A 26,525-nucleotide genomic window follows, 5' to 3' on the forward strand; every position below is an offset into this window, starting at 1 on the left:
CAAATTGAGGTCCCAAGGCGTTAACGGAGCTCACACTGGAGGAACCAAAATGTCAGACACCTTGAAGAAAGGTACGCAGCAGGGAATGTGTAGCCAAAAGGTCATTGGAAAAAGACCGCCAAAGCTGACACTGGGCCCTTAATTGTACTCCAGACCAATTTCTGTTGAGCCCCTCATTGAAGGATGGTCAAAATCCGAGCCACCGAGGAGAAGAGAGGATGAACCCCAAGAGATTCACACCATGCAATGTATGCCTTCCATGTACAATGGTAGATGCTCCTAGAAGTAGATTTCCTAGCTTTTAACAGTGTAGGAATCACTAACTCAGAGAAACCTCTATCCTTCAGCAACCGGCGTTCAACAGCCAAACCGTCAAAGGCAGCGACTATAAAGCAGTATGGAAGATCAATCCTTGGGACAGCAGATCCTCCGAGAGGAAGCTTCAAAAGGTACGGCGGGGCAACCAGCCGCACCAGATCGGCTTATCAAGCCCGGCATGCCCATTCCAGAGCCACTAAGATGACCGAAATCCCTTCTGCCTTGATCCTGCGTAGAAGTGTTGGCAGAAGCTTGAATCCAGCCGAACTCACGCAGAGTTCATATTGTGATCTCTAGGTTTTCCACCAGAGCTAAAGGAGATTCTGCTCGCAGAAGGAGATCGTCCAGGTAGCCCAGTACTGCAATCCCCCTTTGGCGTAGCAAAGCTGGCATCGGGGATAACACTTTTGTGAAGACCTGGAGAGAAAATGGTGAGACCAAAGGGTAAACGTCACAAACTTATAATGCTCCTCTCCCACAGCAACGCGGAGGAAGCGCTGGTGACCGGCACATATTGGAATGTGAAGGTAAGCATCCTTGATGTTGATAAGAGGCGAGGAAATCCCCCTGACGCAGGGATGCCACCACCGTGCGAATGCACTCCATTCTGAACTTCTGCACCCGCACAAAGTAGTTCAGCGCCTTGAGGTTCAGGATTAGACGCACCTTGCCTTCCTTCTTGGGAACTGTAAACAGGTTTGAGTAAAAACCCTGAAAAAGTTCCCAAGTCGGAGCAGAACAATCATCCCTTGATGTAACAGGTCTTGTACCGCCCCAAAACAGACCCCGTTAGCAGTCTGGGGACAGGCGCAAGTTGGAAGGAAAGAACCTTGTCGGGAGACAAGAGCGAAACGTGACCTTGTAGCCGGACCGAATGACTTTGTGGACCCACTTGTCTTGCATCAGGGAAGTCCACTGGTCCAGAAAACAGCGAAGATGTCCCCCCACTGCGGATATGGGTGAGGGCGCACCTTCATGCTGATGGAGCCTTGTCCGAAGGTCTGGAAAAACCCGCTCTCGGCTTGCCAGACAAGGTTCGTTTGGATCCTTCAGCGGAGGCCCGAAAAGGCTTCCAACCCTTGTCAGTCGACCCTGAGGGACGAAAAAAAACGTATGAGCTGAAAAGGAAGATCCACATCTAGGACGAGGTTCCTTGCCCTTAGTAGCCTGCGGAAGAAAGGTGAGACCTTTAAAAAGTGGAGTTCCACCCATTTTTAATAAATTGGATTACATAGATGTATGTAATCCCCTTTAAAACGACTTTTACCAATGGAAAGTTTTTTTTTTTGTTGCTAGTAAATACCTTATTTTCTGCTTTATTTATCCTCTTCTCACTTCTGGGTCTGGTCGGCGATTACGTCATTCGGCGATTCGCAGTGTGTGCTGGGATGTATCTCAGGGCATGAAATCTCGCATTACACAGGAGATGAGCTGCACTGTGTGCTCTGCCCCGCCTCCTCTCAGTGAGCTGTACTGTATGTATTGTATTGAGGCCGTGCTCCGCCCCGCCTCCTCTCAGTGAGCTCAGTGAGGATATAATGCTTTCAGTCCTCGCTTACTGAGAGGAGGCGGGGCGGAGCACGGCCTCAATACAATACATACAGTACAGCTCACTGAGAGGAGGCGGGGGCGGAGGCGGGGCAGAGCACGCAGTACAGCTCATCTCCTGTAATAACGCGAGATTTCATGCCCCGAGATACATCCCAGCACACACTGCTAATCGCCGAATGACGTAATCGCCGACCGGACCCGGAAGTGAGAAGATAAATAAAGCAGAAAATAGGTATTTACTAGCAAAAAAAAAACAAAAACTTTTCATTGGAAAAAGTCGTTTTAAAGGGGATTACATACATCGAAAGTCACTAAAATGGGTGGAACTCCACTTTAATGATGTCATCCAGGGTAGCCCCAAACAGGCGATCCCCTTGAAAGGGGAGATCAGTCAAGATCTTTTTGGTAGTCTGCTCCGCAGACCAGCATTTAAGCCAAAAGACACGCCGAATGACCAATGCCGAAACAGAGAGCCGAGCCACTAGGGGAGCCGTATCCAAAAGAGACATCACAGATAAACTGCAGACCCTGGACCAGCTGGTATGCCAGCTCACCAAAGGTGGGGGGAGCCGCTCTCCCTCCAGGTCACGGCGTAAAAGCTTAACCCACTCAGTCAGAGTTTGCGACACCAGGGCAATGGTGAATACCGGCCTCAGTGCCGAACCGGCCAGAGTGTACATATTGCGAGCCACAGCCTCCGTCTTCCTGTCAGCCGGATTCTTAAAGGCCGAGGTCTCAACGGGAACCATGGTTGCCTTGTTTAATCTGGAAACAGGAGGATTCACCACTGGTGGAACAGCCTACTTCTTAAGAAAGGAAACTCCTCATAGGGGGCAACGCCTAGTAAAGCACTTAGGGACCCTAAGGGGACGCTTTGGTCGTCTCCACTCTTTAGCAACAATTCTGTCAAAATAGGCAGGAAAAGGAAACCCCTTTGCCGCTCTGGATGGCTTGTGAGTACCAAAGGGACCTGCCCCTCCGTCGCAGCTGCAGCCTTCGTCTTCAAGGTCTCACGCAGAGATACAATCAGTGCTTCTACCAGTGCCTTTTCGTGCGCTGTTTGCTAGCCCGTCACCCAAAGACCACCTTTACCTGGGAAACAAAGGACTGCCGCCAGTGCATCGATGGATGGTTGGGAACCGGAGGACCCCGAAGCCTCAGAGAGGGAATCAGGTGGGGAGATGAGCTCCAAAGACTTTGTGAGTCACCAAGGGGACCCCACAAAAAGTGTAAACACTTGCAAGGGACAACCTCCACTGCGCTGGCAGCACCACCCGGTCGCCAGGCACAAGCACCAAGTGATCCTTTGCAAAGAGAATCCCACCAGACTCCACACCCAGCAGAAACCGGCACCTGCAGCCACCAGAATAATCTGCATCCTACGTGTGGCGATCAGGAAGTGAAGGATCCAGGAGTCCGCACCAGGGGATGAGGAGGGGATCCCACTGCCGAAATCGTCGCCCACAGGGCTCCACGGTCATGGCCGCCGCTATTTTAAATGGCAAACCACCTCAAAATGGCAGTCGGACTATACAAACATGGCCATCATGTATAGAAACACACAGGCTACAACAAAATGGCAGCACCACGAGGCTTACAGTGACCCAGGCCTCAAGTACAGACCCAGTCAGGATGGGGGGGGGCCCTGGCAGGAGCCCCCTCCAGGTACACCCCCACCCCCCGCACAGTCAAGCGTTTGGTCACCGGAGGCACACCCTCCCCTAGCCTCTATCACCAGCATAGTGCCCTGCCCCCACCCCAGGAGGTGGACCAGACCACCCAAACTGCCCCAACATATGTGGAAGGGGGGGTAAAATGGGGGAAGCTACTTCCTATACCAGGAACCAGGTGGGCACCGCTCCAGACCAAAACCCTCTCCATCAAAATGGGGGGTGGGGGACTTTCGGCCAGGAGGAACACTGCAACTCGGGCCGAGACCCCAGTTGTATGCGACCTCGCAAGGCGTTTAACTCGCAGGCCAGCCCCCCTCCAGTGGGGCTATGTTGCGGCTGATTTAGCGTGAAGCTGAAGTCTGCGCGCGCTTGCTGGCCAGACTGGGGTGACCGACAGTTGATTGTAGAGCTCACAGGAAAAATCCAGGAGAAAAAAAAAATATTTCTAATGAAAAAAATTGCCAGGACCAAAGATCCCAGCAAGGAACTAGGTCTTTACTCCTGACTAGGCCGAAAAAAAACTGAGTGCCTATAGAAGAAGATAGAGGGAGTATACCCCCTGGGACTGCCCATGGGTGTAGCCAGACTTTCTCTGCCTAGTGTCCTACTCCTGCATGGGGCAGTATAACCCAATGGTTATAAAGATCTGAAGTGGAGTCCGTCAAGGAAAAAAGACCATTTGTTAGGCAGAGGCCTTTAGGCCTCATGCACAGTAAGCATTTTTTTTCTGCCGCTTCTAGGAGCGGTTGGGCTTTTTTGTTCCTGCCTGTAAATGCCCCTGCATGTTAGCCTATGTGTCCATGCACACATAGGCATTTAAAGGAAAAAAAAAAAAAAAACCACAGTCAATGCATCCAGGAGCAGCAGAAAAACGTTTGACGCACCCAAGCGCTTGTAAATGAGCCTAAGCACTAGCCACATTTAGCGCTTGAGCGTTAAATTAATTTCAAAGGCTAGAATGATTGTTCTGGCGGTTTGTTGAGAGGCCAAACCAGGTGTCAGTCAAGGCATCTAGGCGGATCCCGACTGTAAAAGTCAAGATCGATCCAGAGCCGGATCGGCTCTGTGACCTCAGTCAACAGCGGACTTTAGCCTGGGTCACAGGGAAACAGGTCAGAATGAACTACACTACTGTGATCCTTAGGCAAAGTAGGGCCAAAAGAGCTTTGCTCATACTTCTACTTTAAATACCTTTATAGAGCTTCACACATAAGCGGTCATTGGTTGGATGACCTCTGCTTACACCCTAGATACGAAAACAAGTAAACATTTTAGTGTACACCACCATTAAATCTGTGTCCTTATAATTAGACATACCTGCAAATGAGGGTCAATTTCAAAAATGGTCTCCCCTCTTCTCATATCGGTTATTAACCAAGGTCCTCCTGCTCTGAATAAAGAAATATGTCATTTTAAAGATTTTTGTCCAATACATAATAAAGCAAACAAGATAGAAAAAAAAAAAAAAAAAAAGTTAAATGGGCCAAATGTAAAAATGACACCCACCACTGCCCTTTACTAAAACAAGCTTGTCAGAAAAAAAATGAATCCCATACATCTCGAATGAAAGGGAGAGATGTTCTGAAGAGCCAAGCCTAGCCTAGCGTTAAAAGTCATCTGGTCCTAGGCCACCACAGAATCCCAAAGTCTTCAAGACTCAAATGTCTTGATTTCTGTTAAAGTGGTTCTAAAGCCTAAATAGGTTTTACCTTCAAGTAGAATGATAGGAAAAACTTTTTTTCGTTTTGGATAGAGTATGGGAGGGTTAAAACCCCTGTAATATTTTTTCTGCCCTCATAGCCAAACAGGAAGCGAGAGGAAATCCCTACAAATTTAAGTGGAGCTCCACCCAAAAGGGAAAGTTCCGCTTAAAACACTCCTCCCCCCTTCCTTTGGCACATTTTGCATGTCATTTTTTATTTATTTTTTCTGAGGGGGGGGGGGGGGGCCCCAGACAACTGCCCGACCATATAGGAGGTGCAGCACAACTCAAGCATGCAGTGTGCACCTGGCTGTGAAGCCGCAAGGTACCCACAGTTGTAAGGCCAGCGCCCGGGTAGAGGAAAGGGAGAGAACCAAGGGTTCAAGCAGGCCACATTGCTGTATCCTGGGACAGGTTTGTGTGTGTTTATTAGAAGTCACCAGCTACACTTTGTTGCTGTTGACTTTTAATAAATACAAAAATTAATGTAACTCCCCTTTAAGGGAATTCCTAGTGAATCCCCAGATTTCTCCTCTATTACTTTTCTGGGGACAGCTAAAAATTTGGGATTTTTTTTTTTTTTACTTTTGCTTTCAATGCCAAAATCGGACAAACGGAGGGATCTGAAAATCATTAACGGGGGGGGGGGGGGGGGCACAGACAGCAATAAACTGACAGCTGTTCTAATCCCTCTGCACGCTATGCAAAACTAAAAAGGTTTTGCCTTTAGCTTTGCTTAAGGTAAAAATTGTTTAGGCATCAGCATACCCCTCCTATTTTACTTACCTGAGCCCCTCATCTGATCAAGTGCTGCGCACTCTACAGCTCTTCTCTCCCTTCACTCCCTAGTCTCACAGGCTTTGCTGAGGCAGCATGAGCTATTGGCTCTTGCTGCTGTCAAAATCAGTAATGAGTGATAGGGGATGGTGGCGCGGCCTGATGTCTGTGTCTATAGACGCACATACCAAGGCTTATACATCCCCACAGAAACTCAGGAGTGCCAGCATGGGTCCCCGAGAAGAGGTTCGGGGCTGCTCTTTGCAATTCCATTGCGCAGAGCAGGTAAGTATAAACCTGGTTATTAAAAAACAAAAAAGAAAACACATTTACAATCACTTTAATTCTTAACTTTTATGCAAAAATGTATTCATGCTGGTTATGAAAAATAAGAGAATGTTGTCTCTCTACTGACTAATCTACTAATCTTCACATTTAGTATAACAAAACAATATGGATGATCAAGAAAAAAAAAAAAAAATATATTACATCAACCCCTTCCCACCGGCTGCATGCCTATATGCGGCTCACGGAAGTTAGTCTTTTTCCGTGGGGCTGCATATATATGCATCTCTAATTGTTCTGGGAGCGTGCCGCACAGTGCGCTCCCAGTGCAGAGACTAGGCTCTAATCGAGAGTCCAGAGTCTCATACTCCCGATCAGGACCCAGGACTCCGGGTTCTGGGTGACCTGATTTCTTTGATAACCTGTGATTGGCTATCACAGCTGTCACTGTGGGAGCCCACATTTACTTCCTCTTATAAACGAAGGGGGATATAAACGAAGGGGGAGTTACATGGTATCTCTCTCTTCTTGCAAGTGTGTATGCATGTAAAAGTGCTCCTTATGATTGCAGCAATACTACATATATGTGTACGTTCGTAGTTGTTTGTACCCATAGCAGAGCCTGGAAACAATGGTGCGCATTTTGCATTTTTTATCCTGCCTTAAACACACTGCAGGGGCAGGGAGAAGCTGTTTGTTTCCCCTGCAGATCCTGGCGCAAAAGCTTTGCCCATTCTTTTAGCTTCCCTGGCTGTCTGATTAGGTCAGAATTTTTGTGCTAAAAAGCGATACATTGTTTTTGCACGGAAATAAGTGGTTTTAGATTTTAGGCCTGTAATTCTTAGGAATAACTCACTTAAATCTGTCCAAACAAAAGTCTAGTAGACATCCCGGGTATGATAAAGTTTGAAACACAAAATCATAAATTAGAATACATTTTATTCAATAATATAATCAAACCAAAAACACTGAAATGTGTACAAACAAGGGGTGTGATATTACTAGTCACTGTAATAAAGTTACTGTAATAAATTTAGTAAACATCTAAGGTATGAAGTATTTTGAAACATGGGACTGCACAAGTCCGACGTCACAATCGGGACAAAAGAATCTGGTTTCTTTTCTTATCTTCCTTCCACTGCCATCTCTCTTCGAGCAACAAACCACGCACATCCTTGTAGGTGCTGACTTTTTCTCAGTTGGTGGGATATAGTCCATGAAGTTCGACAACCAGTCAGGTGTTCCGGGTTGACAACGCCAACAGCACGACTTCCAGATCTGTTCACAGCCATTGATGGTGTTTGGCGACTCAAAGATTTGTACGGCAACTTTACGAATGAATGACATGCTTGTCACTTTTTTTTTTGAGCAGAATGTATGCATTCCACAAGCATTGCTCAAGAGGATGTCTGAAGATCTTCTTAGAGTATTTTTTTGCGGCTTCCTCTTAGCTGGGTAGAATGTCATTGCTTGGTCGGCTCTGTCGACAACTCCCATGGTGTTGTAGTCTATCACTACTTGTGGCTTCATGTCTTGTTTCCAGCCTTTCATGCGTACCATAACAGTGGAGGTGTTATGCACTGTACTCATTAGGCACACATCTTTCTTGTCCCTCTATCGCAGTGCCATCATTTTGCCTTTGTGCCAGGCAACCATTTCTCCTTTCATGAGCTTCTTTTTGCGAAACATTGGCGGCATGTCACAGCGGTTAGCCCTTACGGTTCCATAGGCATCATTTTTGTTGTGCAGTAGAACCTCAAAGTTTAGGAGATGTATAAAAGTTGTTTGTTGTTACACAATAGCCCTGATTTAGCAATGGCTCAATTAGTGAAAGATCAGAAGAAGATGTTGCCATTCCATAATTGCTGTATTTTTGATTGATTGAATTGTGTTCCTTTTCCAGTGTATATCACTGAATTCCAAATGTAGCCAGTAGACGATTCACATAGCATGTAGGATTTTATGGTAAATCGTGCCATCTTTGATGAAATGTATTGCACCCAGCTCAGCCTTCCCTTGTAAGCCACTAGAATTTTTCTATGCTGATGTCTCTTTCTGGCACATAGCTCTGTTGGAAACTCTGAAGAATCATTTGATATACTTCCTAATTTTCTTTAGTTTTGGTGCAGAATGAGTAGTTTCATCAAATTCTTCATCATTTTCAAAGTGGAGATATTTCATTAGGAGGGAAAATCTGTATTCTGACATGACCGTGCCAAAGAATGAGGTGACAAGTAATGTATTGGTTGTCCAGAACCCCTTCTGCATTGGTTTCCCCACCACTCCCTGAAGAATTATTAGGCCCAGAAATTTCCAAAAGGTCATCTTTGGTCACTGGTTCCCACTGGTTCTTGCAAACCTCTGATGCGTAGCGCATTGTTGCCCTTTGTACCGGTTGGTCTCAGTAACTACTTTTTCAATAACCTCATCGGTCAAAAATAATTGTAGGTATGCCAAGGGGTTGTCATGGTCAAAGTCAACTTTTATACCAGGTGCTCCTGTAAATTGGAATCTTGGGTGGCGCTGCATGATCCGTACATCGCTGAGCTCAGTCGCAGAATAGTCGCTGTCGTCTTTCTGTACCTGATGACGTATTTTCCCACAAATTGCTATCGCTCAGTTCAAGTAACTCAGTTTTGCTGTTGCCGTTTTCCAGTTTATCTAAAAGCACTTTTGCGCAAAAAGAACGCTTTTTAGACGCCATGGTCATTCTCAATTTTCCAGGCACAGAGAACTGGAAAAGCACAGGCAGGGCTCTGGAAAAGCCACCAGGTAAAATCCTGTGGTGAAATGGCTTGATACAGGGTAATCTGTAAGGATCACAACTTTGTATCATGTCACTTGTTTTTATTTACATTTTTGAAATTGCCGCCGGTCCCACCTCCCTGCGTTGTGGTGCTCTCAGGTAAAGGAACCGAAAAACAGGTGCTGGCATCGGCCGAGCACAGAGTGGGAGATTAGCGTGAGGATGCCTGGTGGACAGGGAGAGGATGGCGGGGGATAGCAGGGGAAGGTGTTTTATTGTGGGGTAATCCCGAGTGTTGCTCGGGGTTACCGCTTTTGGTACTCTATAATAACCCCCGAGCCACACTAAGGAATACCACTAGGGAGGTTGGAGTCTGGGAAACCAAAAGCTATGGTGAACACCGGCCTAAGGACTGAACAGGCCACAGTAAACATGTGGTGGACCAAAGTCGGCTCTCCTGTCAAAGGGATCCTTAAAAGCTGGAGACCTCTCCACCGGATTAGAGAGGATTTATTCAGCCTGAAACCTGAGAATCCACACAGTTGGGACTGTCCACTCTAACAGGGGCTCTTCAAAAGGGATTCTGTCTAGCAAAATACTTAAGCACAGACCTAATGCATTTAGATCACTGACTCGCAACAATTTTGTCAAAGTAGGAGGGAAAAGGGAATACCTTTGTCACTTTTGGAGAGCGGCGGGTACCAAAGGAGACTTGGTCCTCCGAAGCAGCAGCTGCATCCTCCATTTTTAAAGCTGCCAACACCAATAAATTTTAGGTCGGATCTGGCCGCGTGAGGCGCGTACACGTGGATGGTAAAACATCCTCTCCCCCAGCCCAACAACCGCTGCAGGGAGCTCAGAGGTCATCCCTGCCCTAGTTACCAACCCCCAGGATGGCAGGTAGACCCAGGAAAAAACTCAGTCAGCAGCAGCAGCTTGGCCAGCAGCAACTAAAGCCAACCCCCCACTGGAACATGTGGCAAAGCCAGCTCACCGCTGCACCCGGGGAGGGGGGCCGAAAGACCCACAGTGACCGTTTGGAGGGGCTGGGGGGAAGGAAGATGAACCCGGGGGTCCACCCCAAAAGACCACCAGGGGAGAGGGGGGGGGGGGAACACTACTTACCACACCATGGAACCGGATGGGCACCGCTAAAATCAGACCACAGCACCATCGGAATGGGGGTGCTGCAGGCAAGGAGGCACATTGACTCAGGCCCGGGACCAGGTCAGATGCTTCCTCACAGGACGTTTAACTCCCAGGCCAGCCCCCCGTCCAGTGGGGCTATGTGTAACCTCTCACAGGAACACAAAATAAGAGGAAAGAGGAAAAAATACCATTTACAAAAGGAAAAAAAATCTGGGACCAGGGAACCCAGCAAGGAACTAGGTCATTACTCCTGACTAGGCAGAAGAAAAACTGGATGCCTAAAGCAGAGTGAGGGTATAACCCCCTGCCCCATAGGCATGGTAAAGCTTTTTCCTGCCTAGTGTCCTACTCCTGTAGGGGGCAACATAACCCATTTGTTAAGAAGATTCTGGAGCTGCGTCCGTCAATAAACGAAAGAGAAAGGGGCTTTCTACAAAACATGAAGCATTAAGAGCTGTGTCTGTCTTAATTTATGGGAGAAGCTAGTCTGGGCTAAAATTGGTAGTAAAGGCAGTACTTAAAACCTATAACAGAAGAGACCATAGAGGTGTCTTGTCATAAATGTCCCCCTGTCTGTCAGCGGGTAATGCGATCTGAGCCACTAATGCACAGCTCAGACCACCTTTACAGCCTTCTGTGTGCTGCGGTGATGGGACTCCAGCACCCATGCGTGGCAGTGACGTCACCTCGGCCCAGTCAAACAGTCAAAAATACGAAACAAGAAGGGCCGGTTGAGGATGGAAGCTCAGTACATCTCTGGATGGGCTTTGTTTGCAAGTGTACTAGCATGCAGTGTATAATAGTACATTATGACTTAAAACTGCAGGGGGGGGGGGGTCTCTGAGCAATTAGTTTTAATGTTGCTCTCAAGACTTTACTACCACTTTAAACAATGGTGGACTTTTCAGGATTAAAAGGCTATCCCAAGTGCTGATTTTTTTTCTATTTAAAATTTGGTGCAAGCATTGTACATTGAGGATACAATTTATGAGCAGTGCATGTGATGTACAGTTCTAGGTCTTTGCAAGACTAGGAAAAAAAAAAACACTAACATTCTTGTCTTTATGATCTTTAAATCTCACCCTACACATTACAATCTCCTTTAGATTTATAAAGCTGACACTACATAAACTATTTTTTTTTTTTATCCAATCCAGCAGACCCCTGTACTACATAGTTGCTGGTAAGGAGATTGTACAATTAGATGGTAACATGTACAAGGAGTTTTAGAACAGCATTATCACACAAAATAATTGTGGGTTCTGACTTAACTGCAGACTTGCAAAACAATCTTACTTACACTGGTAGTGTTCGAAGTAGTTCTAGTATTCCCTGCCCATTCCATTGCTGAGCTGCATGCAATTCTTCAGTGCAAACACCAACTATCTAAAATAATAAAATATAAGGTTACACCAGGGCTTGACAAATTTGCTTGAAATCTAGGAGCCAGCTAAAAAAAAAAAAAAGTTAGGAGCCAGTTTTTTTTTTTGCGCATGCCGATGGCCGGCTTCTGTCGGACCAGCTGCCATAAACAAGGGCCCAATAGCGGCCAGTTTTTAATGAACCGGCTGATGCTGCCTGGCATTCAACCCGTGTGTACTTGGGTATACTTCTGAAAGCTAAAAAACGCACAGTAAGAATACCATTAAGAGCAGAACTTCAGCTTTTTTTTTACAATTTACATAGTTCATTTGGTTCAAGCTGGCCCAAAAAAAAAAAAAAAAAAAAACTACTATGTCCCTCACTAACCTGTGAGGCCGCTGGATGTGCGGTATGAACTGTATGTAGCTAAGGCTACATACAGCATACCGCACGGTGTTCCGTGTGCGAGCCAAGACCTTCCTGTCTCATACCCGAAACACAATAGAGTGAGTGGCGCTCAGCAATTCATAGATAGCGATGTATTCTAGCAATGAATACAAAGCTTCTTTTGATGGCTGGGTGAGATAAGCAGGCTGGTGATGCAAGTCTTTGACCCAGCCAATAAAAAGGAAGCTTTGTATTCATTGCTAGAATACATCGCTATCTATGAATTGCTGAGTGCTGTTCAGACAGACTACTGGGTTCCGGGTATGAGACAGGAAGGTCTCCACTTGCACCCTGAACACAGTGCTGTATGCAGCCTCAGCTACATACAGTTTATACCACACATCCAGCGGCCTCACAGGTCAGTGAGGGAAATACAGTAATGGCCAAAAATATTGGCACCCCTGCATTTCTGTCAAATAATGCACCACTTCCCCCTAGAAAATGGTTACAGTTAAATGTTTTGGCATGTCCATGTTTTTTTTTTTTCTTTGGTTTGTATTGCTAGGACACAAAAGTGGAGAAACAAAAAGCCAAATCTGACACATTCCACATAACTCCAAAAATGCACTGGACAAAATAATAGGCACCCTCAAATTAATATTTGGTAGCACACCCCTTGGGAAGAAAAAAAAAAAAACTGAAATCAAATTGCTTCCTGTAACCATCAATGCGTTTCTTACACCTCTCTTTTGAATTTTGGACCACTCTTCTTTTACCAACTGATCCAGGTCTCTCAGATTGAACGGGTTCCTTTTCCAAACTGCTGTTTTGAGTTCTCTCCACAGGTTCTCTATGGGATTTAGATCTGGACTCATTGCTGCCCAGTTCTGTACTTTCCAACGCTGTGCCTTAAAAAATTTCTGGGGCCTTTGGGTCACTGTCCTACTGTAAGATCCATGACCTCTGACAGAGACCCAAGTTTTTGACACTGGGTCATATATCGCTCCCGAGAATTTTCTGGTAGTCTTCAGATTTCATAATGCCATGCACAAATAAGTGAACTGCCACCATGTTCGACTGTATTATTTTCTTTAAAGGCCTCTTTTTCTGAAAACAGGAAAACGATGAGCTTTACCAAAAAGCTGTATTCTGTGTTGTCTCCACAGCACATTTTACCAAAAGGATTTTGCCTTCGTTGTTACGTTTTGGCAAACTCCAATGTGGCTTTTTTATGTTTGTGTCAGCAGTTGGGTCCTCATGTGTCTCCTACCATAGCGTCTCTTTTTATTCAGATGGCAACCTATAGTGCGGGCTGACAGTTGTGCCTGAAGGTCAGCTTGAGTTTGCCTGGAAGTTGATCAAGGTTCTTGATCCACCATTCGAACAATCCTTCATTGCAGTCTTTGATCAATTTTTCTCTTTGTCCACATCCAGGGAAATTATAGCTACAGTGTCATGGGCTGTAGACAGTTGCACACAGTGGACACAGAAACATTAACCACTTCCATAACGGGCCAATTCTGGCACTCTGTTCCTATATGTAAAAACCATCATTTTTTTGCTAGAAAATTACTCAGAACCCCAAAACATTTTTTTTTTTTTTAAGCAGAGACCCTAGGGAATAAAATGGCAGTCATTGCAACTTTTTGTCAGACGGTTTTTGCGCAGCAATATTTCAAACGCGTTTTTTTGGAAAGTAAATAACACTTTTATGAATTAAAAATAAAAAAAAACAAACACTAAAAAGTTAGCCCAATTTTTTTGTATAATGTGAAAGATAATGTTATGTCAAGTAAATAGATACCCAACATGTCACGCTTTAAAATTGCACACTTGTGGAATGGTGGCAGACTTTGGTATTTAAAAATTTCCATAGGCAGTGCTTTAAATTTTTTTACAGGTTACCAGTTTAGATGTACAGAGAGAGTCTTGGGCGTGACTTGTTGCTCTCGCTCTAACGTTTGCGGCGATACCTCACATGCATGGATTGAACGTCGTTTACATATGTGGCCATAACATACATATGCGCACATGTGGACGGGGGTACTTTAAATATTTTTTTTTTTATTGTTTATTTTGTCTTTATATTTCGCCTTTAAATTTTTTTTTTTATCACTTACCTTGCAATAGGAATAGTGCATGGCAGGTCCTCTTTATGGAGAGATCTGGGGTCAATAAGACCTCAGATCTCTCCTACAGGCTGCAAAGCCTGAAATCAAAATAAAAAAAAAAAACAAAAAAAAAAAAAACAACAACAACAACAGCACAAACATGATCTCGGCTATGCAGCCAAGATGACGGCAGTATTGACAACTGCCAGGCCGGGCGTGACGTCATAATGACGCGCCTGGGCCTCCGAGAGTCATAGAGACTGCCGGGGACCATCTGATCCTCGGTTTTCTCTACGGCGTACTTTCGCCAGCGGTGGATTCCTTCTGGAGGGTGGTGAGAGGGAGGGCGGGAATGTCCCCTCCTGCCGCCTGTTAGAACGATCAAGCGGCTGAACAGATGCTATAATTGTTCTTACTTTGCAGCGAATCACCAACAAAAAATGACGTCCTATGACGTCCAGCGGTAAGGAATTGGTAAGGAAGTGTTTAAGATCTCTTGAGATGGACTTGTAACAGATTTGTCCATGCGATTTTTTTCTCAAATCCTCAGACAAGTCCTTGCTCCTCTCTCTCTCTTTTCAATGCTATGTATGGCATACAGACACAACAGAAAGGTGATTTGTTTTTCACCACTTTAACTGGTTGCCGGTCTGATTTCTATATTGTCAGCACCTGTTAATTGATACAGGAGAGTTGAATTACAAATTACAGGTGCATCATAATTTTGTCCAATCCATTTTCTGAGTTTTGCGTTGAATGTGTCATATTTGGCTTTTTGTTTCTCCACTTTGTGTCATACCAATACAAATAAAAAATAAACTTAATGCCTAAGCATTTGTAATTTTGACAATTTTCAGAAGTGGTGCATTAACTGATAGAAATGCAGGGGTGCCAATATTTTTGGCCATGACTGTAGTTAGTTTGCACCACCTTGGTGTTCAGCTTTAAAACAAGTTAGAAGCATTTACGTGTGTTTAGAAATGTCCTATAAAAACACACAACACATAATCGTAGGTTTGTCAATACTGGCATGCATAATGCTTTACACCAAGGGTCTTCAAACTTTGGCCCTCCAGTTGTTCAGGAACTACCATTCGCATCATGCCTTATGTCTGTGAATGTCAGAGTTTTCCAATGCCTCATCGGACGTGTAGTTCTGCAACAGCTGGAGGACCGTAGTTTGAGGATCCCTGCTTTACACAATATACTTTTTCACTTTACACTTAGCAGCCTGCACACTCCCCTGCGCACATTTATCACTACAAATATCTGACAGTTATTCCTGTAGTGCACTCACCTGCAAAAAGGATACAACACCAAACGGCGTCTGCACTGGCTGCATTTGGGGGTCTTCTGTCAGAAGCATATGCTGAATACGAGACTCACTGTTGTCCAGTGGACTGTGCCATGACACATGATCGCCGCTGCAGAAGGTGTTTTCTGTAATCAGCCATACAACAAGTTATCACAAAAACACACCCACCAAGAGTCTTACTATATAGTCAATCAGCTGTCTAGCAGTGTTTTAAAAAGGAAGATGTGATGAGGTTGCCCCTAGCACCAGGGCTTTTTAGCGACTGAGTTATCAGAGAAAGAGAACAGTCAAACCGTTTTTTTCAACAAAGCTCTACAGTTCTTGGCTCTATCATCAAGTACTGCTGACACATAGGTCATGTTTTGTCACGCATTTATAAAAAGGGCCGATAGGAACTTTGCTGCCAAAAAATTGTTGCATCTCAAAGGTTTTATGGTTGAGGGAGAGAAAAGGTCTATGAGGCCTGGGAGCACAAGGTATACAGATGCTCTAGTTGTGGATTTCTAAATAGGTGCATAGGAGGTAGCCCTTTCATGGGACCAGTTAATTAACTAAGCAAAAAAACTCAAGTACCAGAGCCTGAAGTTTAGAATACTTCCACACCATGAATCTAGGCAGCTATGGTCTCCACTATGAAAGGACAATTAATTAGTAACAGAACATAGATCTTTCATGCTCAACAAGGAGTTTAAATACTCAAGGGATGGCCTTAGACTCTCAATAGTTTCCAGTCACAGTTATCACATTCGATTAAGTAACAAAGAGCCAGAAAAGTTCAGCTTGCCCTAATAATCAGGAGGGAACACCAATCAGCTGGTGTCCATTGCAAATTTGATGTGACTAAGAATGCAGGCTTTACAAAAAAAGAAAAAAAGAATAGAGCTTAAAGGCTGAGGTAGAATTCCAAAATACAAATAATATCCCGGTTCTGAGGGCTGCATTGGTTGGATAAACTGACTGTAGAGGTAGTAAAAGTCAAAAATTTGACTCTTCTCAGAGGCTTCCTTGAATACTGAACTTGGGATTCATACTGAAGATATTCCTATAAGCAGTCAATGGAAATCGCAGCATAGATAAGAACAATATACTGTAAAAGGCTGCTTTTACAGCGTTTTCCTCTAAAGGATAGGATTGGGTCTAGACAGTTTTGTTTATTTGATAAAAGATAAACAAGGGCGCTCTTCACTTGCCTTTGAGACCCTTTTCTCTATCTGACTTCTACAACATCAGACACCTGAAATAAGGTCACAGTTTAAGATTAAGGACCTTTTAGCTATTGCTCTATCAAGGCAGCATTTACTAGAGTAGACCAATACGATTTCACCACGAAACAAAATCACTGGTGCAGGACGAGGCAATGGCAAAACCCTGTAATATAATGACAAGCTTAATGTTGGTTAAGCCCATAACATAACTGCCTGCAGTGAATAGGTGACAGGTACACTTAATAGTAAAATCTTCTTTTTAAAAATTCAATTACGTAAAAAAAAAAAAAAAAAAAAAAAAAAAAAAAGGAAGGTGTGTGTGTGTATATAGTGATATATATCTATATTATATATATCTATATATCTATATATCACTATACACACACATCTCTATCTCTATCTCTATATATATATATATATATATATATATATATATATATATATATATATATATATATATATATATATATATATATATATATATATATATATATATATACATATATACACACACACACACACATACATACATACATATACACACACACACACACACACAGTACAGACCAAAAGTTTGGACTGGTAGTCACAAGAGGTAGTCACCTGAAATGGTTTTCACTTCACAGGTGTGCCCTGTCAGGTTGGTTTAATAAGTGTGATTTCTTGCCTTATAAATGGGTTTGGGACCATCAGTTGTGTTGTGCAGAAGTCAGGTGGATACACAGCTGATAGTCCTACTGAATAGACTGTTAGAATTTGTATTATGGCAAGAAAAAAGCAGCTAAGTACAAGAAAACGAGTGGCCATCATTACTTTAAGAAATGAAGGTCAGTCAGTCCGAAAAATTGGGAAAACTTTGAAAGTGTCCCCAAGTGCAGTCACAAAAACCATCAAGCGCTACAAAGAAACTGGCTCACATGCGGACCGCCCCAGGTAAGGAAGACCAAGAGTCACCTCTGCTGCGGAGGATAAGTTCATTCGAGTCACCAGCCTCAGAAATCGCAGGTTAACAGCAGCTCAGATTAGAGACCAGGTCAATGGCACACGGAGTTCTAGCAGCAGACACATCTCTAGAACAACTGTTAAGAGGAGACTGTGTGAATCAGGCCTTCATGGTAGAATATCTGATAGGAAAACACTGCTAAAGAAAGGCAACAAGCAGAAGAGATTTGTTTGGGCTAAAGAACACAATGAATGGACATCAGACCAGTGGAAATCTGTGCTTTGGTCTGATGAGTGCAAATTTGAGATCTTTGGTTCCAACCACCGTGTCTTTGTGCGACGCAGAAAAGGTGAACGGATGGACTCTACTAGGGCTGAAACAACTAATCGATTAATCGACAACTAATCGATTATGAAAATAGTTGTCAACTATTTTCGTAATCGATTAATCGGTCAGCCGATTAGTTGTCCTGCATACAGAATGCATTGTTTGTTTACATATCAGAAAATACAGTGCAACGCACATACAGCTCAGTACACCACCCATACATGTATGTAGATGGCAGAGAACTTGTGTATGTGTGAGGAGCAATGCCTCATGGGAAATGTAGTCCTGGGCAAGAGAAGGAACCAAGTGATTCTAAAGGCAGAGGTTTTTTTTTACCTTGCTATAGGGACACTCAGTCTATACAGTACTATACTTTGCTGCTTCCTATAGGGGCACTTTGAAGGCAGGAGGAGCCAGAAGTGCTGTGGGGGGGGGGGGTGTTAAGGGCAGAAGAGGAGAATCAGCGCTGCTCTGTGCAAAATCATTACACAGAGAGGGTAAGTATGACAAGATTGTTAAAAAGAAAAAAAAAAAGAAAAAAGTTTACAATCACTTTAAGGGCTCTGTGCAGGGAAGATGAGCATCTGAACCCAGAGAAGGTGGAGGCCGATAGACTAGGAGGTGATATAGGCCATTACAATTACGTTTAAAGTAAAAGTTTACTAGTATTGTGCATTATATTCAAAATTATTATATCCATGAAAAAAACAGCTTTTAGTACTACTTTAATATAAAAATGTTATTTTCCCCCTCCACTCCCAGTTACAATATCCTGCATATCCGACTTCTGGGAAAATTTTTTATATACATACACATGATACAAGATATAATACTTGTTTCACCTTAGAAATTATATTACAGTAGCGATATCTGCCGTTTTTTTTTTTACTATAAAATGCTATTTTTTTTTTTTTAACCCCATCATGACAGGTGATGATAAAAAAAAGCATGCTGCTGCTACTAAATGTCCTCTGCTGCCCATACATGTATTCGATTTTTGTACAAAAATATTTGCATCTATATTTGTACAAATATTATTTGTATATTCATTCAATGGACAAGTGTTTGAAAATTCCACTTGCTTTCAACATTCAATTTTAAAATGAATATAACTTCTGAGCAAAAACCACATACAATATTTGAAGATTCGATCGAGAAGTTTTCTATTCTCCTCCTCCTTGAAATTTTCCTGTCACTGTGGTTAACAACGAACACCGAATAGACCCTCACTAATGGTTAGAAAAATCGGATGAATGTTTTTTAGAATTTTCTAAAAAAATGTAGTTTGTGTATGGCCAGCATAAGTGACAGCAGGTGCAGGGAGCTTGTATCAAACTACCTGTCTATTAATAAGGGAGTCTGTCATGAATATTGTATACCAATCCAGTCTGAAAATTAGCAAAACAGTGTTTTAGGTCTTTTAAAAATATTGATCTCTGAGTCTATGTATACTGTAACATTTAAACCTCTAATAATACATATATCTGTCTCAGAGTGGATTAAATATCCAACTATATAGCTGAATATTTATATTTACCACTGCATATAGATATTCAAGAATATTAACTAAATTACACACTAACCTTTTTTTTTCTTTTTTTTTTTTTTTTTCTTTTTTTTAGGTTTTTATCCGATTAGTCGATTAATCGAAATAATAAATCGGCCAACTAATCGATTATGAAAATAATCGTTAGTTGCAGCCCTAGACTCTACATGCCTGGTTCCCACCGTGAAGCATGGAGGAGGAGGTGTGATGGTGTGGGGGTGCTTTGCTGGTGACACTGTTGGGGATTTATTCAAAATTGAAGGCATACTGAACCAGCATGGCTACCACAGCATCTTGCAGCGGCATGCTATTCCATCCAGTTTGCGTTTAGTTGGACCATCATTTATTTTTCAACAGGACAATGACCCCAAACACCTCCAGGCTGTTTAAGGGCTATTTGACCAAGAAGGAGAGTGATGGGGTGCTGCGCCAGATGACCTGGCCTCCACAGTCACCGGACCTGAACCCAATCGAGATGGTTTGGGGTGAGCTGGACCGAAGAGTTAAGGCAAAAGGGCCAACAAGTGCTAAGCATCTCTGGGAACTCCTTCAAGACTGTTGTAAGACCATTTCAGGTGACTACCTCTTGAAGTGTGACTCTACAATTTTCATAGTCATGAAAATAAAGAAAACTCTTTCAATGAGAAGGTGTGTCCAAACTTTTGGTCTGTACGTACGTACGTATGTATGTATGTATGTATACACACACACAGTATGTGTGTATATAACAATACCTATAACTAAAAATGCATTTACCTGACTGAAAAACATATCTAGCAAGCCCCTGCATCAGCTCTGCTGGCCATGTTGGTGGTGCAGATTCCTCAGGTTCCCTTTTAAGTCTGAAGGAGAGTTCAAAGCCAAAGCCACTAGGTCCATCAACTCCCGTGTATCTATAAAAACAAACATTGCAAATTAGAAAATGGAAGGTGCCCACTAGAAAATCTTGTAAATGTAGCTTACAACAAGTAACGTTAACAGAAAATCAGGGACATTCAATAAAGTAGTAACGTCACTTTTCTGGTGGCAAGACCCATTTAATATGGGAGACTTGCGCCAGTTTTGCCACCCGAGCCAGATTCACGTAGTTCTTAAAAACTCCAGTTTTAAAAAGACTGTTACCATGGCTGTGACAGACTCTAAAAGATGTCCCGCCAATTTGTACATAAGCAAACTAGCAGCAAGATCAAATCCAAGTTGGCTACCAGGGTGGGGACTGGGCAATTATGTGTTCCTTACTTTAATATGTTTGAATGTGTTTTACATTTACTTTGTTGGTTGCTAGGATGAAGGCCGTCCACAACCTTGCAACGGCGCAGGTTAAGCACAGCGGTCGGAGCCTGATAGGGGACTTAAGAGACTAGTATTAGAGACAACAGGTCAGCCTTGCCTGCGATTGACAGCAGATGGCAGAATGCAGATTCCATATCTGACATTTAATCGAACATTGGCTTTGGAATCCACCCTCTGCCAACTCTCAGTGTAAATTTTGTTGAAGAAATTAACACGGGTACTGAAGGTTTTAGTTGACTAAAATACGACTAAAACTAAAAATGGCATTTTAGTCAAAAGACTGGGAAAAACTAAAATGAGATTTGACGTTAAATTTAAAACTGGTTGTCAATCACAGGAAAGGCGGAACTGATTAGGGGGGCTACTCTGTTAGAGTTCCCCCATCAGGCTCTGTGTACACTTCACAGCTCAAAATCATGGCTGTTGAACCAGCTGGGTAGGCAGAGCCTGAAGGGGGAACTCAGACTAGCACACCCCAGTGGGCAGACTCAAAAGCGGTTATTGGACTGAATAGTGACTATGGATACACCCAATGCCACGCTCAGACAATGAAAAGTTAGGATGACCTGATGGGGAAACTAGTCTGTGCTGCCTTGCCTTAGTACAAAATTCCTCTGCCATGCAGTGGTCAAGAAAGCATACTGGAGAAAGGAGGCCAGTAGGTACCTATACTGAGGAAGTCAATGTGTGATGCAACGTGTATAGGGGGCGAAGCCTGCTGTCCTACGCCACTTGGCTGTCAGTTGCAGTATGTGTGATTGTTTTTTGATTGGATGAGCGAGAGCATTTCCTCTGATGTCCATGTGAAGTGCCCTGGAGAAAGTTTATACCTGTTGGATCCTGTTAACAATACTGCATGTGTAAAATAAGAGGATCATTAAGTACCGAACAAGATTTACTGTTCTATATCTTGGACAGCAACTGGGTCTGGTGAGTTTGCACTCTTCATGGGTAGTGGAGGCAAAGACAGTACGGTGGAGGATTTCACATTATTGATCATTACTGTCTACATATGAACTTTATTATTTACACATTTGATGGGTACTTGATGTAGGAGACATAATTAATGCATGTGGTAGAATAATTTTTTTCATTGCATGTTTAATGCTCTTGTTATAACTTTTCCACGCTCCTACTGGCTCATAGATTCAACACACTAACTTTTGAAATATCAGTTTGTCCACCCTTGCTAAACTGGGTACATAATTTTGCATAACAAAAAGGCCTGCAAACAAAATGTTCACAATCCAGTGAACACTTGTAGAGGTTATTTACACAATATAAATGTTCTTCCCCTCTAGTGACAATAATAAAGGCCCCCCAAGGACAGACCACTTTATGCTGTACCAATATATACCCATCTCTAAAGCTCAAGAGCTGGTTTAAGGAGCAATGTGTGTGGTCACATTAGGAGATGAAGGGGGAGGGGGAACACACAGAAAGACAGAATACTCTGCCGTCAAACCCCACACCACCACTACTTCTATCAAAAAGACATACCAATGAAATATTTGTATCAAAAAAGCAGTTTTAGGGCCACTGCTATTTAGCACATATATATGCAGGTGTAAACGTATGTGATTGCTTGTCAGAGATCGGTTCGCAGAAGAACTCGCACATCTACTAATGCCCAACGGTAGTGCAGATTGGCACACAAGAATTTGCGAATGCACATGCGCACACAGGAACGGTCGCTAAAACAGAAGTGCAAGTGTGCACACACTTGTGCCAAACCGCACGCAATTCGTGACTGGTTCTTGCCTCCAGTGCCCTACATAAAGCCAGTAGCATCAGCCACTAGTTGCTGGATGATCTTCAGCTCCCCTCTGTGTTCCAGAGTTCCTGTTTGTTGTTGGATTTCCTGTTACCGACCCTGCTTGCCTTTGAGCAGTCTTATCTCCATCCCTGGCTGCTACCCTGGGCTTGTTTCATTGACCAGCTTTCTGCCTGCTGATGGGTGTATGACTTGACTTGCTCTTTGGACTCCGCTGCTGCCAGTTTACCAGTGTAAGACCCCGGCTTCCTCCTGACTCTGCTTGCTTACTGATATTCCATGTAGGACTACTGGCCTGGCTCCTGACTCTGCTTCCGGCTTTTTCCCCAGTCTCATCTGGAACATCTGAGGGACTCCTGCCCAGCAGTGCATCCTGCTCATCCAGCAGACATCTCATTACTTCAGCCCCTCGCAGCTGGCAACCCCCACTTCTTTGGGCATAGCACTCGCTGTTACCACCTTCAGGAGTGCCCTACACTCAGCTGCAAGGGAAGCCCTCTCAGCACTTCGGCCTCTGACCAGGTACATGACATGGCTTGTGTTTATATAAGAATACAACCAGGATTGGCCACCATTAGCATCTCTACATTTGCTCAATTTTTTCCACAGTTTCAGTGTGTGCGCAATTTCTAAGCGACTTTGCTGTTTTTTGCAAGGAGGGGAGAGGCTTTTGTCTTGTCACTAGCCATGAAGTCCAGATTGGTGGAGGGCAGCAGTGATTGTTGTCCTTCTGGAACATTGTCCTATCTCCACACAGGATCTATGGAACTCAGAGTGACAATTGGATTCTTGGTCACCTCTCTTACTAAGGCCCTTCTCCCCCAATTGTTCAGTTTGGTCAGGCAACAAGCTTTTGAAAGAGTCCTGGTTGTGCCAAGCTTCTTCCCTTTGAGAATTATGGAGGCCACTGTGCTATTGGGAAACTTCAGTTCAACAGAAATGTTTTTGTAGCCTTCTGCAGATCTGTGCCTTGCAATAATCTGGTCTCTGAACTCTGCAGGCAGTTCTTTTGCCATGATACAGTATGCATTGTCAGCTGTGAGGCCTTTAAGAGGGGTGTACCTTTCCAAATCATGTCCAATCAATTTAATTTACCACAGGTGGATTTCAACCAGGGTTTAGAAACATCTCCGCAATGATCAAGAGAAATAGGAGGCATCTAAACTAAAATTTCAAATGTTTTGTTACAAAGGGTATAAATACTTACTCCAAGGTGATATTTCAGTTTATCATTTTTCATAAATGTGCAAATATTTCTAAAACTCTATTTTCACTTTGTCATTTATGGGGTACTGAAAGTAGGATAAGGAGAAAAAATAAAAAAAAAAATATATATATCTATCTATCTCTATTCCAATTTGCATACAAATTCCACTTAAGAACAAACCTTCAGACCCTTTCTTGTTCGTAACTTGGGGACTGCGTATATCCTCTTATCTCCTCTACATTCCATTCAGAAAGTATTTTTTTCAATTGTATGTATATATATACACACATACATACATACATATATATATATATATATATATATATATATATATATATATATATATATATATACACACATACATACATACATATATATATATATATATATATATATATATATATATATATATATATATATACACACACATACATATATATATATATATATATATATATATATATATATATATACACACATACATACATATATATATATATATATATATATATATATATATATACATATACACATACATATATATATATACACATACATATATATATATATATATATATATATATATATATATATATATATATATATATATATATATATATATATATATATATATATATACATATACACATACATACAACTGTAGTATCAGGCTGCAACATACAATTGAAAAAAATACTTTCTGAATGGAATGTAGAGGAGATAAGAGGATATACGCAGTCCCCAAGTTACGAACAAGAAAGGGTCTGAAGGTTTGTTCTTAAGTGGAATTTGTATGCAAATTGGAATAGAGATAGAGATATATATATATATATATATATATATATATATATATATATATATATATATATATATATATATATATATATATATATATATATCTATATCTAAGTGCAACTCAAGCCAAAAAGTAATTTTAATTTTTTTTTTTGGATAGCACAGGGATTTATGTTATGTTTGTTTTGCTGTCCATGCTCCTGCTCATAAGGTTTAACCTTAATTTCGGTCCTTGTGACAACTGGATTTTGAACATTTTGGGTTGTTGTGGATAGGAGGATTGGTGATAAACCTTCAGTGGGGACACCTTTTTCCCCCCCATGATAACCCTTAGAGGAAATCGACCCCTATGAAGGGGAATTCACTCCTATAACTTCATGTTACTCCCTGGTCATATCTCGAATGTTCATAACTTGGGACTTCCTGTAATCATACATTATCCTAAAGAACTGTCCATGGAAAATCTGACCCAGAAACTTTTTTAAATTAAACCACTACAGGACTATGTAGCTGATAACTAACTGAAATGGGGGGGGGGGGGGGGGGTTGTACAGGCCTAGAGTACATTTAATAATGAAATAACCCAACATTTGTGAATCTGATCAGAAGACAAATGTGCCTGGTGTATAAAACGGAGAATCTGTTATACTCAGAGATTAGAGTTTGCTGCTGAATATATAAAGCCAGCCGTGCTTGGTTGGTGGCCTCAGTGTTCCTGTGTTATTGATGGTGTTAACTAGCTCAAACAAATCACAATCTGAAACCAAATACACTGTAGGAAAAGGTTTCCATATGTTAGTTATTTCTTCAGGGGAGGTCTGCCTCCAGCACACAGACAGCAGCTCTCCAGTGGTGCCCCCTCCCCATCCCCTCTGTTCCTGATTTATTGATTAAATACTCTCTCACATGTTAAACAAGGGCAACTCTCTTCAGCAGCACCATCAACAATGCAGAATAAAATGTTTAACATAAAAGACTCTCCCAAAAGGTGCTAGATGCATTTATGGTCAGCTGCACATCATGTTAAGTTTGGAAAATGCAAATGCTAGGTTGTGTGTTTTTGATGCATTCTGAAGGGACCCATTTAACAGGCACATGCAAAAGTAGCAGAAAATGCTGCATTGCCCCGTTAAAAAAAAAAAAAAAAGATTTTCAAGATCTATTGTGTGTTGATAAATTGAAACAAATGACATTTTTGGTCTACCTGTAAAATCCTTTTTCTTGGAGTACATCACAAGACAAAATGGCTTTTCAGGGTTCATACACATTTTTACCAATAAAATTCTATAACTTTTCCATGACTTCACGTAAATATTCATGACCTAATGTTTCATGAAATGTCTATGTATACATGTTAAGAAAATCCATGTCACACCCAGCATATTTTTATTAAAATAAATGATAAGCTTTGTAGTGTACAGTACCTCTGCAGTTAGGGTTTCGTTTCTGGATACAGCGTGACTCAAAATGGAGAAAGAACATTAAAGCAGAGTTCCACCCAAAAGTGGAACTTCCGCTTTAGGGAGTCCTGACCCCCCGACATGCCACATTTGGCATGTCATTTTTGGGGGGGGGGGGGGAGTGGGTACCTAGTTTTGACAGGTACCCGCTCCCACTTCCGCTCGGAGCGCCGCGGCGCCCTGAGCGGAAGTTCTCCTCTCCCCCTCCCTCCCTGCAATCTTCTGGGACACGTAGTTCTTCGTAGACACGTAATCTTCTGGGACACGTAATCTTCTGTAGTTCCCCCAGTGCCGGCAGCACTCATGCAGCCCCAGACCACGACACTCCCACCACCATGCTTGACTGTAGGCAAGACACTTGTTTTTGTACTCCTCACCTGGTTGCATCAAGCCTGTCCTTTTAAACCGCCGTATGGTCTTGGCAACTGTGCTGCAGCTCAGTTTCAGGGTCTTGACAATCTTATAGCCTATGCCATCTTCATGTAGAGCAAGAATTCTTTTTTTCAGATCCTCAGAGTTCTTTGCCATGTTGAACTTCCAGTGACCAGTATGAGAGAGAGAGAGAGAGACCGATAACACCAAATTTAACACACCTGCTC

General features: G+C 42.7%; 1 protein-coding gene across 2 annotated transcripts in view; it reads right to left on the reverse strand.

Annotated features, from left to right (window-relative positions):
* SUFU (SUFU negative regulator of hedgehog signaling) overlaps positions 1–26,525 on the reverse strand; it is a 112,780-nt gene that overhangs the window by 63,276 nt on the left and 22,979 nt on the right. For both annotated transcript variants that reach the window (XM_082266812.1, XM_082266811.1), the window contains exons 3-6: positions 20,154–20,290; positions 15,359–15,501; positions 11,502–11,587; positions 4,860–4,932 (exon numbers count right to left, since the gene is read on the reverse strand). In XM_082266812.1, coding sequence (XP_082122938.1) covers positions 4,860–4,932; positions 11,502–11,587; positions 15,359–15,501; positions 20,154–20,290 — 439 coding nt within the window. The remainder of the gene's footprint in view (positions 1–4,859; positions 4,933–11,501; positions 11,588–15,358; positions 15,502–20,153; positions 20,291–26,525) is intronic.

The sequence above is a fragment of the Pelophylax lessonae genome (genome assembly GCF_965119305.1).
Source record: "Pelophylax lessonae genome assembly, chromosome: 9".
NCBI lineage: Eukaryota > Metazoa > Chordata > Amphibia > Anura > Ranidae > Pelophylax > Pelophylax lessonae.